The following is a 14,750-nucleotide window of genomic DNA, read 5'->3' on the forward strand; positions in this document are numbered from 1 at the left end:
GGATATTTGAGAAAGAGACAGAGAGAAACTGATAGAGAGGGAGAAACTCATGAGAACCTCATGAGAAGACATAAACGAGAGAGCCAATTCATTTGAATCAATCATTCAATTAATTGAGATGAATCAATTTAGGCTTTCATCGGTTTTAGGGCTGGAATGACACTGGAAGGGGCTGTAGAGGTCTTTAGTTATTAAGGATGCATTGAATTAATCAAAAATGACAAGAAATGCATTTACAATGTTGCAAAAGATTTCTATTTTAAATAAATGCTGTTCTTTAGAATTTTAGATTTGTCAAAAAATTAAAAAAAAGCATCTATCATGGTTTCCACAAAAGTTTTTAACATTTACAATAATAATAAATGTTTCTTAAGAAGCAAATCAGCATATTAGAATGATTTCTAAAAGAGCATGTGACACTAAAGACTGGGGTAAAATTGCATCACAGATATAAATTAAATTTTTAAATATATTCAAATAGAAAACAGTTATTTTAAATTCTAATAATATTTCACAATATTGCTGTTTTTACTAATTTTAGGAGAGTTTTTATATGTAAATATATATAATTATTACATACAGTTCAACTACGCTGTAAAAGAAATGCTGTAAAATGCAACATGATCACAGCCGAGTTCTAATGTGTAATAAACTGCCACAAGGAGCAGGAATGAGATGAACACAGATTAGAAGTGTTCTGTGTGACTATTGGATAAAAGAGCTGTCAATCATCCAACAGCAAAACCCCTCAGGTCAATTCCACTGCCCGAGCAAAACAAGGGTCTGTAAAGACCCTGTGACACAGGACAGAAGGGAAGAGAAGTGAGAAAGAAAGGGACAGCGAAAGAGAAGAGAGAAACCCAAAGTGAATGAAATAAGAAACCAAAAACACACCTGAGCTTGGAGTTGCATAAATGAATCAACAATATCAGGATGATCCCTGGGCCCTAAAATATAATAAAGATGAAACTTAAGAAATAATAAGAATAATAAGAATATATACAAACAGCAAAAAAACAGATCGAACAGTCATGTGGAAAGGAAAAGTCAACTGGACGGAAATAATCGCACGCGTGAGAGAAGTAGGGCAGAGAAAGAGGAGGGAACATGAACGACTTGAAGGCAGTTACGAAAAACCAAAAGAGGAAAAACAAAAAAAGACAGATCAATGAGTCCATTCTGAAGGGGAGAAACAAAGAAGGAAACGAAATAGAAGTAACGAGAGAACGAAAAGAAACCTAAAAAACAAAAGAAACTGTGGGTTTGGAGTGGGAACCCAGGAGGCACCTGTTACTGTGATGACACTCGTGTTGCTTGCTTTCTTTTTAGTGTGCGTTTTATTTGTTCACATTGTCTGTAAATTCAATTCATACACCCGACTGGCCCGCCGCGGCTGGTGAGCGCTTGGTTCCCACCGCCACCCCGGAAGAGCAAGGTAGCAGTCAGTCCCAAACTTCCCTCCCTTTGCTGTTCCCACACTCCAAACAAGACCCCACCCCCACAAACCCAGAGCCTGCCCACCCGTCAAACCCCGTCCCTTCACAGAAAACAAATGACAAACAAACACACAGGCCACGGCTGGTCCTCTCGGCCATGTCACCTGATCGGAATAAGAGTGTTATCGCTCACATTGCTGCTAATTTGGAAACGACGTGGTTAAAACAGGACAACGTGAAGAATGACAAAAAGGAAGTGAGGGATGCAAGCGAGCTAGAGGACACATGCAAAAAAACAACTATGTAAGTGTGTAAGTGTGTAAGTGTGTGTGTGTGTGTGTGTGTGTGTGTGTGTGTGTGTGTGTGTGTGTGTGTGTGTGTGTGTGTGTGTGTGTGTGGTAGGGAGTCATGCTGGACTGGACTGAATTTTAGGCTGTTTTCACACTTCCTGTCATTGAAAAATTGATACCACCAAAAATAAAAATTAGGTTATTTGACAAATAAGTTGGTGTTTTCAGTACGTAGAAGAGAGAATTGTTTATAAACACACTGAATGAAAACACTACAAAATTAAACAAAATTAATGCTAAGTAGGGCTGCATTCATAATATTTTGATAAAAGAAGACTTGTCAGTGACAAGCTACAATACCAAGTCTTTTTTGTTGTTTTTATAGAAAAACACAAACAAAATTGGGAATGATTGGAATTAATATTAAAAATGTCACTGTTTTAGCTTTGCAAGAACCTTTAATTTTATGTGTTTAAGTTTATGCCAATATAATTACTCAAGAAGCTAGATGAGATTTAATTTTTTAAAGATTTAATTTAATCTTGAGGGGTAAAAAGTAAAAAGAAAAAAAAATGTAAAAAGAAATTTGAGAACAATCTTGAATAATAATACTGATTATAATTTTTGAGGTATATAATCATGATTATCAGTTTAACCAGTAGTGTGTAAAATTTGTTTTAGTGCTAATTATAACACTCTATTTGTATATGTAAAGAACAGATAATTTTAATTAAAGATATAGACAAATATATTTGGAAAATAGCTATCACAGACTTCAAAAGCCCCATTTACAATTGGTATTAATATCCATCTCAGGTGGTCCAAAGTGGTGAGTGCTAAATACAGCTGTAAACATGGTCTGAACTGTGTTATGGTCAAGTAATTGAAATCACATCCAGATGCATTTGTAGCATACAGTGCCTTGCAAAAGTATTCATACCCCTGCATTTTCCCCCACATTTTATGTTGCTGGTTTTTAAAATCTTTGCAAATTTATTAAAAACTTAAATGATTCCATTGCAGAAGTATTCATACCCTTATCTGGGACAGTTGAAATTTACCTTCGGAGCATTCATATTACATGTATATCAGTGGCGGCTACTGGTCTGTCAAATAGGGGAAGCTCATTTTCGGCCTACATCATAAAATTGTCTATTTATTTATTCACAAGAATGTGCCTTATTGTCATAAGTAAGTCACAATGCAAACAATCGTAAAAAAAAGCTTTAGTTTTATTATGCAAAATATGATGTATTTTTTCTTTTAGTCAGATGCTACTATATAGTATAAATATTTTGCAATTTAAATAAGGTTATTATGGAGATTTATTTATTTATTTATAAAGTATTTTAATAGAAATATAAGGTTTCATTATGTTATGTTAAAATTTTTCAAGATTAATGAAATGTATGATGAAAATCAAGCAATTTCGCCAAGCAAATATAAAGAAATAGGCTGCAGCAGTTTTTATTTCGACTGAACTTGAGAAATCCGCGATGGGACTGAGCGCGAATAGCTTCAGCGATTCCTTATAGTACAAAATCGCTGTCAGTCAAAAGGAGATGCAATCTTTCGACAGACCCTCCAATCATCACGCAGAAGCTCGGAGTCCAGGCCAGCCCACTCCTCATTTGCTCCTCATTCACCCCCAGAGACGCTGAGCGTCCGTGGGCGGGACATAATCGCAGCGTTTATCCAATGACCGTCTAGTTTCAAAGCACTGAAAAAAAAACGTTCAAAGCAGCCGCACTGAAGTCAATGGACGCTGGGCTTCAACGGGGAAATGCACTGTGACGCTACGGGAATGTATGAGAAGAAAATCAAGTCAGCCGACCTGCTATATCTAACTGATTCTGAACGAACTCGTCTTTGAGATGAATGTTTTCTAACGCATTTTTAGTCAATAAAATGTTAATACAATAGTACATAATTTGACCATTAATTTTGTGACATTATAGGGGAAGCTGAGCTTCCCTTGCAGTCTTAAAGAAATCGCCACTGATGTATATGTTACTACATTTTGAGTGGAGTTAAAGGAGAAGTCCACTTTCAGAACAACAATTTACAGATAATGTACTCACCCTCTTGTCTTTCTTCAGTCGTAAAGAAATTATGTTTTTTGAGGAGAACATCTCAGGATTTTTCTCCATATAATGGACTGATATGGTGCCCTGAGTTTGAACTTCCAAAATGCAGTTTAAATGCAGCTTCAAATGATCCCAAATGCGGTTGTAAATGATTCCAGCTGAGGAAGACGGGTCTTACTTAGTGAAACGATTGGTTATTTTTATAAAAATAATACACTTTATATACTTTTTAATCTCAAACTGTCGTCTAGCCTTTCTCCGCCTGAACTCTTGTGTATTCTGGTTCAAGACAGTTAGGGTATGTCGAAAAACTCCAATCGTATTTTCTCCCTCAACTTCAAAAATCATTTCTAAATCATCTTACATCGCTGCAGAAGTACCGATCCAGTCTTTGCAAAGTGAACATGCAAAGAAGATCAAACACCCTTAACAAAAAAGGTAAAACAGCAATATAAGACGATTTGAATTTGCCTATGGCAAATTCAACTGAATGGGTATGATTTGGAAAGGCACACGTCTTAAAAAAAGGTCTAACAGCTGAAAATGCACATCAAAGCAAAAACCAAGCCCAGAGGTCAAAAGAATTGCCTGTAGAGCTCAGAAACAGGACTGCATCAAGCCACAGATCTGTGTAAGAGTTCAGTAAAAAAATCTGCTGCATTGAAGGTTCACAGAAGCATGTCTCCGTTACCCTTAATGGAAGAAATTTGAAACAACCAGTACTCTTCTCAGAGCTGGCCTCCTGGCCAAACTGAGCAATTGATGGAGAAGAGCTTTGGTTAGAGTGTTGACCAAGATCCTGACAGTCAGTCTAGCTGAGCTCTGTGGCCAAATCCAATCTTCTCCTTAGTGAAGACACTTTGAAAAAAAGCACCTGAAGGATCCTCAGACTGTGAGAAACCATATTTTCTGGTCTGATGAACAAGCATCATGTATGGTGGAAACCAGGCACTGCTCATCACTTGTACAATACCTTCCCAAAAGTAAAATGTGCTGGTAGCACATGCTGTGGGGCTGTTTTTGAGCAGCAGGGACTGAGGGACTCAGAGTAAAAGGAAAGCTCAACACAGAAAAATACAGAGATAGCCTTAATGAAAACCCAGAGCATTCATAATCTCAAACTGGGCAGAAGGTTCACGCTCCAACAGGACAATGACCCTAAGCACACAGCAAGAGTGGCTTATAGACAACTCTGTGAATGTCCTTGAGTGGCCTGGGCTTGAACCCAATCAAACATTTCTGAAGAAACCTAAAAATGTGCATCTGCCCCCATTTAACCTGACAGAGCTTGAGCGGTCAAGAGGTGAAGAGAAGAATGGCAGATAACTGCCAAATGCTGATGTACAAAGCCTGTCGCATTATACCCCAAAAAAACTGTAAAGGTGCTTCAACTAAGTGCTGAGTTAAGGGTATGAATACTTATGCAATGTACTTATTTTAGTTGTTTTTATTTTTAATAAATTTACGAAGCTGTGACAATTCCGTTTTAGCTTTGTCATAATGGTGTATGGAGTGTAGATTGATGTGAAAAAAAAGAAAGTAATTTAAAACAGTTTAACATAAGGCAGCAACATAGGAAAATGTGAAAAAAATAAAGGGGTATGAATACTTTTGCAAGGCACTGTAAATGCTAATGCATACTGATGTGCCCCAGACAACAGCGAAGCACCGCCTACTCACCTGTCAATTAATCTGATCACCTGAAATGACTGTTAACACCAGGCGTAAACAGGACCAAATGCATTTGGATCCAGATCAGAAATTCCAGTGTGAAAACGCCCTTCATCTAAGCGTGTGTGAAATTCATGGGGTAAAAAAAAATCTCAAGCAGAACAACAGGATCAAAAGTCACCACACCATTTCTTAAAACAAGACCAGTTTCATAAAACCATGCCAATTTCTGAACTCTGTTTGTGTGTGTGCGGTTTAAAAACAAAACAAAACAGATGCATGCAAACAACTGGAAACAGTGACAGTAAAGACATCAACCACATGATTTCCTTCGCCCCCTGCAGCTGGATGTTCCCAGCATGCCTACCTTGCTGGAAGATGGTCAGAGTAACAGAAGTGACCAACTCAAACAGCGCTTTGATTGGGGGGAAATGATTCGTTTCGCTGGCAAATATATGGACCATCTGCAAGAGAATAAGTTCATTAAAAAAAACTCATAAGAAGCACAACAACACATTTAGGGTTTCTGAGAGGTCAAAACTAAATATTAGACTTTTAAAAACTTGATTGTTACAAGTTTAAAATACTCAAGATATGTTTTCTTAAATATCTTATTTAAAATATAATAATATTCAATAATATATAATATTTATTTTAAATATAAAATAAATATTGAATTAAATATTTTACATATGTAATGAAATTTATTTACACATTTTTAGATTTTTTTTTTAGAGGTTGCTGACAAGATAATGTGTTTAAAGAAGGGAAATAAAAAGATTATTGCACAGATACTTGTAAAATCTCTATTCAGAGCATGTTAAATAATGTTCTTAGTCTTTTTTTGTGATGGGGCATTTTAGAGAGTTGCTAAAATAGTTTACATTGAATTAAATACCAGATACAGATTGAAACAATCTCTGTTGCACAAATGTGACTAGACTTGAAATGATAATTAAAACTTTTGTTATCAAGACTATTTATTGGCCTCAAACTTGATCAAATCTTTTAAGGACCCACAGGGTCAACGTGCATTTGTAATAATGTCATGTACCTGGCGTGTTAAATCGAGTGCAGACGCCTGCGGTATGGTGCTGTACATCTGCCCCAGCATTTCACTCAGTTGAGACACCATAGGAGCAAAATCATGCAGGAGAGTTTTCACAGACTTCTCAAAAATTGCACACACCGCCTGAAAGAAAGCAGAATGAAATCTGTCATGCATCTATACTGAGGATGGAGATGATGCAGAATAAGGAGTCTGCAATGAATCTTACCTCCACAACTTGCGAGTCATTCAGCCATTTACTGAGGACCGTCTGTATCAGTGCAAACACCTGCTGGAGCACCACCACCACCTAAAACACACAAACACACTCAAGTCCACATCTGACACATGCAAATATCGGTTTCAGAGTGACCGCAGAGAGGTGGAAGGTGCTTACAGGGTTGGGGCCTGTCCGGGGCGGGGCTGATTTGATGGGCGGAGCATTCTCTCCTGACTCCTCCTCCTGTTTGGTGATGTCCAGTGTGGTGAAGAGATTGGACAGCAGACCGAGGATGTGAATGATGGCCAGTTTATTCGAAGGGTTTGGCTGAAAAGAGAAACCAGGATCAGGATTGTTAATTGATATGCCTTTTCATTTTAAATTTGCCATATTTTACAATTTTAATGCATACAGACAATTTAGATTTAGAAGTCATTATGTAGTTCTCCATTTTCCACTCAATCACACAAATTAAACCAAGTGTTTTTCTACTCCAGCCTTAAGACATTTGTATATAAATGACATCTATTAGGAGTAGCTACAGTGAACTTCACAGACTAGCATAGCTCAAGATATTTTTTGCAAAGGTAGAACAAGATAGGGCTAAACAATTACAACATATAATCACACCATGCCTTACAGTGCGATTTTAAAGTATAGAAATTAATGCCACTTTTAATAATAAATATTATTGCAGTTTTACAGTTGCAATGTAAAATAAGTTTATTATTGCTATTTTCTTAATTACTTTATTTTACAGTGAAACAGTATTATTACAATAGTAATAAATATTTTAATTAAATTTACTAAAATGTTTTAATAAAAAAAATAAAATCATGTTTATAATATTATTTTATAATTATGCATTTTTTCATATTAATTACTACTAATTTGTAATTATTTTGATATATAAAAATCACAATTTCTATGGCTGAAATTATGCATCCCTTCAAAACAAAACAAAAAAAAAGATCAAATGAGGCTCTTTAATATGAAAAAAAACCACACATTTTAAATACATAAATGCTATTATTATTATTATTTTTTTTTATTTATTTATTTATTTTTTTTTTTACCTATTTCTACCTTTTTTTGCAGGTTAGTTCAAATAAATTGTCTTGATGAACAGTGGAACTACATAGAACTAAAACAAACAAACAAATAATTAAATGAATAAATATTAACTGAAATATTATGTTAATATTCAAATGTTTTATTTAAAAAAAATAATGAAATCATATTTATAATATTATTTTAGAATTATGTATTTTTTCATATTAATTACTATTACTTTTTAATTATTTTGATATATAAATCACAATGGTTTTGGCTAAACTTGTGCAGCCCTGCAAAACAAAACAAATAAAACCAAAGTTAATAATCAAATGTTTTAATTTAAAAATAATGAAATCATATTTATAATATTATTTTAGAATTGCTAAAACTAAAATAAAATAAATAACTAAAACTTAAATAAAATTAATAAAAACTATATATTAAAAAAAAAAAAAAACACAACAAAATTCCTAAATCTTTAACTAAATTTAAAATGAAAAAATAAAACAAAAACTAATTCAAATTATTAATAAAAAGTACACAGTATACTAAAGTAACTACATAAAATCAAACACATTTTAAACAGGCAAGAAAAATGCCACAATGTGAGCTTTAATCATGTAGTAATAACCAATTTCGGCATCTGTAACGGTGCAGAGACAGGGTGGGTAAGGCGGGGTGAGCGTACGCTCTGTGCCGGCGCTCCTGGGAACATCAGCGGTAATTAAAGAGTCGTTAAACAACCATTAAGCCAACAGTCTAATTACTGCTGTTAGCTCCATGACAACAGCTCAGTGATTGGCGGAGAGGCAGAGTGAGTCGCTACACTGTCCTCCTTCCTGTGTGACATCACACACAAGCACAAAAGAAAGATACGCTCAATTAAACCTTTAACAAAGGCATCGGTGCACAGACGGCCTTATTTTCCAAAGGTTAACCTGGAAAAAGATGATACTACATGCCTACTTAAAAAAAAAAAATTTAATTTATCATCAGTAGTTTGAATGGTAAATTAAACTAATATGACGTCAGAGACGCACACATGTGCTATCTATTAAAAACATTTTAGGTATTTTTAGCAATTGTACTGGCAGCGCCGTCTGAAAATAGCATCAGAGGCGATGCATGAGATCTAAATGTTCAGACAGATCCTCACAGCGTCTGTGACCAGCAGGGGTCACTGTGTGAGCAGACCATCACAGCCTGTTTACTGAGGCTGATGTAATGTCTTTCTGGGAAGGACCAGACGGGGAGGAAAGGTATTAGAAAATGAAAGTCAAAAATAGATGTGCAACACATAGAAAAAATACAACATGCGAGGAAACTGGAAATAGGAGTGATAATGCTTTAGATTTTACATGCATTTTAATAAAATGCTAAATAAATGCAATGCAAAATACTTAGAAGCTAAAATATATTTCAAAGTGACGTGCTTATGCAGGCCAGAGGTGGTTGCTACAGTGTTTTAGTTGCTTACCAAGTTGAAAAGAGTCTGCTGTGATATTACGGTCACTAGATACATTTTTTTACATTTTTGTCTCAGCCAGATGAAAATTATCTCAGCTTAGAAAATCATTTTCATTTTATTCCTCCCATTATATCTTAAAACGCATGAAAAATAGTGATGCACCAAAATGATTTTTTACTGAAACACCAAAACTGAAATTAAAGTTTTCAAATAAAAACTGGTTTAGTATATAAATTGCTAAATGTTTATATTGCACATAAAGCAGTTGTATACTAACTTTTTAAATGATATATTAATTTGCTGTTTAAATATAATGATTTAAACCGTGGCTGTAATAAAATTTGTTTTTATGGTAGATTTATTCAAACATGCATTAAATAATAAAGACAACAGGTTAAGTAAAAATATAAAACATAATAGTGCATATATTTATCAAAAAGCTCTTCTCAAGAGTTTTTCTGGCTTTCCTGAGGTAAATGTTATGTTATGTTATGTGACATTGTTTACAAGCTGTTTTACTGACGTCTTTCTAAGGTTGAAACGATTACGAGACATCATACATTTTGGTAAGTTGTACAGTTTCTTTCAACACCTTCTGATGTTCATGCACGTTTATTTTGTGCTCTAACTAGAAGTAAACAGAAAGAGATGATCGGTTCACATGCTGCTTTGAGACGGATCTGTCACGCCACATTTAAGAACGTCTAAACAGCATTTACTGTTTGAACTTGTAGTCAAATTTAAAAGCTCAGACTTCGTTTCATATCAAAAGTAACAAAGCACAAAGCTTATTGCGATTATTGGATGGGATGTGATGCATCTAATATTAGTGCTAGCTCACTGATCTGCTGTTTTATCGGTTTTTACATTAATCTCGCTTCAGGTTTGTTTTTGGCACTACTTTTATGTGCGCAATAAAAATAGATCAAATATCAGCCCATATAGTGTTTAAAATGTCAGTTACTTAATATGAATCTGTGCAGGGCTCTTAGTAACATTAAGCCGATTTCTCCTGCGGTTTATTCTTCCAGCGCCCAGAGTAATGCCAATCTGTTCCTGCTGAGAAATGTTCCATCCTATGACACGCTCACGCAGATGCAGGGTCTGTTCACACGCAACCGGGCCAAAGCAACACACGGATAAACAAACCAGAGGCCTGAGAGGATGTCAGCCGAGCGGTTTAATGTCTCACCGTCTCCTCTGCTAGTTTCTCCAGTTGTTGGATGTAAGGGGTGATCAGAGAGTGAAGGTTCCTCAAGATCTCCTCCACAGGCAGCGCAGACAACAGAAAGCCCAGAGCCTGCATCAACCACATACACTGACTCGTCTAGAGAGAAAGAAAGAGACAGAGTCAAAAGACGAAAAGGTTTAACACTGTGTCCTACCTAGGCAAGATGCATTTTCAGCAAAACAGTAATGTTTTTGTCCTCACTGAAAGCAAAAAAGCAGTGCAAAGTGACCAAAAAAAAAAAAAACAGCTTAACAGAACATTACATTAAAGACTTTTTTATGTCTAACACAAAAAAATTTATACCATACGTTCATACAGAACAAACTCATACCAATAAATACGTAACAATGTATTTTAATTAATTAATTAAGCTATTAATATAGGATTTTGCAGATAATCCAAAGATAATGTGTTAATAAAAAAAAAAAAAAGTAGTGCTGGGCAACGATTAATCGTGATTAATCGCATCCAAAATAAATGTTTGTTTGTGTACTGTGTATATTTATTATGTATATATAAAGACACACACATACCATATATATTTAGAAAATATTTATTTAATATATATGTATTTACATGTATATATTTATATTCACATAATTTATATTATATATAAATATATTTAATATATAAACATAACATTTTTCTTAAATATATACATGCATGTGCGTGTATTTATATATACATAATAAATATACACAGTACACATACATTAAATATAGATGAATCCTTAAAGCTACAAAAGTTATTAATTTCCTCTTATTTATTTTGTTCGCCTGCTTTAACATTCTTGACAGCACTAATAATTTAACTTTTTTATGTACACCTAATCAAGCTACTATGCAAAGTGGCTTAAATTAAAATAATTTAATAAATTAAATTATTACCATTTACAGCTCTATAAAGTTGGTCTTGTCTGAGCAAAATCAAATGGGTTTATTCACCAAAATAAATACAAACTCACCTTGTGGATCTGTTTAATAAGCACTTCCTGAGAAAAAAAAAAGAAACAGACAGACATTGATAGGTGAAAAACAGTGTAAAATGTATCCCATAAGTGTCAGTATAATCATTAGAGCATGTAATACCTGTGAAACAGCGACTATATTGGTGGCGTATGGGGGCAGGTCGTATTTGCACTCTCTGCAGATCTTCTTCAATGTGGAGACGCTGGAAACAGACAGGTCTGGATTGCCCAACGCCTGTAAAACCAGCGGCAGAACGCTGCTCAGCATCACCGGATGATCCGCCAACCATTCTGCCAATGCTCCTACAGGGAGAGACGTAATGGGTAAATATCTGAGCTGGAACACAAAGCTGGGTATCTGCGTGGGAAAGCAATTGTGTGTAATTGTCTGGTCTGGACTAGAGCATGTGAAAACAGCCTAAATTGCTTGAGATACACATAGAAATGAGTGTTTTTAATGACGCAGGAGCACACACCGATTGTGAACATGACCGTGTCGGCCAGCTGGACGTTGTTTATGTTGATTCTTGGAATGAGACCGATGAGTCCTGGGATGACGTCAGAATAGTTGACGTCTATCGTTTCGGCGATGGACTGGAACCCGTATAACAGTGCTTCTGTATGCTGTATGTATGGAAAAAAAAAAAAAAAAAGCACAAAATCCATTTTTTCCAGATTCACAATTGCAAATGTGACTTATAATTTATATATTATTATTGTAATTATTTTTATTAGTATTTACGTATTCATTTAAAATGTATTCATTTATATACACTACAGTCAAAAAAGTTTTGAACAGTATGATTTTTAATGTTTTTCAAAGAAGTCTCTTCTGCTCACCAAGCCTGCATTTATTTGATTTAAAGTACAGAAAAAAAAAAACTGTAAAATTTTGAAATATTTTTACTATTTAAAGAATCATTACTCCAGTCTTCAGTGTCACATGATTCTCAGAAATCATCCTAATATGTTGATTTGCTGTTCAAGAACCTTTTTTTACTATTATTATTATTATTATTATCAATATTTTAAAACAGTTGAGTACTTTTCCAGGATTCTGTAATGAATAGAAATATCCAAAGATCAGTATTTATCTAAAATAAAAAGGTTTTGTAACATTATTGTGGGAAAGAAATTATAGAAATTAATACTTTTATTTAGCAAGGATGCTTTAAATTGACCAAAATAATGCTAAAGTCATTTAAAATGTTACAAAAGACTTCTATTTCAGATAAATGCTGTTTTTCTGAACTTTCTATTCATCAAAGAAACCTGAAAATTTTCTACTCAGATGTTTTCAACATAATAATGATAATAAATGTTTTTGGAGCAGCAAATCACAATATTATAATGATTTCTGAAGGATCATGTGATTGGAGTAATGATGCTAAAAATTCAGCTTTGAAATCACAAGAATAAATTACCTTTTAAAACACATTCAAACAGAAAAGAGTTATTTTAAATAGTAAAATATTTCAAAATTGTACTGTTTTTGCTGTACTTTGGATCAAATAAATGCAGGCTTAGTGAGCAGAAGAGACTTCTTTAAAAAACATTAAAAATCTTACTGTTCAAAAACTTTTGACTGGTAGTGTACATACGGAACAGCAAGACTAAATCCATTGTTTTCTGACCTGCCATGTTGTTGTTTGCTCTGTGTTGGTGAGGAGTCGCCCCAGTTTGTCATACAGGTTACTGAGTAATTCAGCTCCCAGCATTTCGTACACATACATCAGTGTGTCAGATATATCCACCCTAAAAAGGTCAAAAATTACAGAAATGCATTGTATTATCAACCTCTCACTCTTTACAGCAGCACAAACCCTTGGTATTGTTATAAGTTTTATTTTCAATGACAAATAATCAAAAAACTCAACACACATAATTAACAAATAATTATTAATATTGTATTATATATTAAATAATTACTTTAATATGAAATATATAATATTTAAATTAATATACTTCAGTATTTAATATTTAATTTTGCACATTCCTAATAAGAACAGCAACTCTGTCTGCTGTGCCACTTCAGCAAACCCAACACGAAACTGCTGAGTGTAGAAGAAAATGTTACTACAGGCCCACAAGAGTGTGAATCACTCACACACACAGACACAGACCTGTAGATCCTGAACTGCTCCTTCTCATCTGATGACCAGGAAGCATACTCTTCGTCCGTGGGGAACTGCGCTTTGTGCAGCAGAACATCTACAAGCTGAAAATACACCGGCCTGTAGACCTGCAGATAGACGGCCTGCTTCTCTGCCTCAAACGACATGATGTCATCCTGAAACACATGGGTAAACATCAACAAATGCACACTAACCTACTGCTGTAGTAAGGGAGAATACAGTCACTGGGTCAGTATCACTAAAACAGCCTTACCAACAGGCTACTTAAATTCTGATGCTAAATAAATGAATTAACAATTTCAGTTGAATTTACATAATTATGTGAGAAGTGTGCACAAGCTGTAAGAACTATACAATATAAGAGTCTTGACTGTAAGTCACCAACTAACTAGAAGTATAAAATTCCTTATAGTTTAAAAGTATGTAAATACTGAATTATAAACAGTATTGAAAGTGCAGAAAGTTTGATTTGACAACATATAATGGTGGGTTTGTACTAAAAGTTAGCACTAAAACTCCATTTCTCAATAGAGAAACGAATATACGTGCTAGGGGTGTTCATTTCGGTTACTTTTCCTAACCGACAGCCGATGCTCATTAACCAATTATTGAAGGAGAAGTCCACTTCCAAAACAAAGATTCACATATAATATACACACCCCCTTGTCATCCAAGATGTTCACGTTCATTTTTCTCCATATAATGGACTGCTATGGTGCACCGATCTGGAACTTCCAAAAGGTAGGTACTTCTGCAGCGATGTAGGATGATTTTGAAACGATTTTTGAAGTTGAGGGAGAAAATACGATTGGAGTTTTTCAACATACCCTAACTGTCTTGAGCCAGAATACACAGAGTTCAGGGAGAGCAAGACAAGACGAGCGTTAGAGATCAAAAAGTATTTAAATTGTATTTTTTTTTAAATGAAAATAACCGATCGTTTCGCTAGATAAGACCCTTCTTCCTCTGCTGGGATCGTTTACAACCGCATTTGGGATCGTTTGAAGCCGCATTTAAACTGCATTTTGGAAGTTCAAAATCGGGGCACCATAGCAGTCCATTATATGGAGAAAAATCCTGAAATGTTTTCCTCAAAAAACAATTTCTTTACGACTGAAGAAAGAAAGACACAAACATCTTG

At 34.6% G+C, this 14,750-nt stretch overlaps 1 protein-coding gene across 2 annotated transcripts in view; it reads right to left on the reverse strand.

Moving 5' to 3' along the window:
• Window positions 1–14,750, reverse strand: part of ipo13b (importin 13b) — a 45,628-nt gene that overhangs the window by 5,991 nt on the left and 24,887 nt on the right. The window contains exons 6-16 of one of the 2 annotated variants that reach the window (XM_051138640.1): window positions 13,598–13,764; window positions 13,109–13,229; window positions 11,951–12,098; window positions 11,596–11,777; window positions 11,472–11,498; window positions 10,469–10,603; window positions 6,930–7,079; window positions 6,762–6,842; window positions 6,539–6,676; window positions 5,852–5,948; window positions 895–947 (exon numbers count right to left, since the gene is read on the reverse strand). In XM_051138640.1, the coding sequence (XP_050994597.1) occupies window positions 895–947; window positions 5,852–5,948; window positions 6,539–6,676; window positions 6,762–6,842; window positions 6,930–7,079; window positions 10,469–10,603; window positions 11,472–11,498; window positions 11,596–11,777; window positions 11,951–12,098; window positions 13,109–13,229; window positions 13,598–13,764 (1,299 nt within the window). The remainder of the gene's footprint in view (window positions 1–894; window positions 948–5,851; window positions 5,949–6,538; window positions 6,677–6,761; window positions 6,843–6,929; window positions 7,080–10,468; window positions 10,604–11,471; window positions 11,499–11,595; window positions 11,778–11,950; window positions 12,099–13,108; window positions 13,230–13,597; window positions 13,765–14,750) is intronic. The other variant, XR_007829978.1, reaches the window with a different exon arrangement.

Source organism: Labeo rohita, chromosome 20 (assembly GCF_022985175.1).
Source record: "Labeo rohita strain BAU-BD-2019 chromosome 20, IGBB_LRoh.1.0, whole genome shotgun sequence".
Taxonomy (NCBI): domain Eukaryota; kingdom Metazoa; phylum Chordata; class Actinopteri; order Cypriniformes; family Cyprinidae; genus Labeo; species Labeo rohita.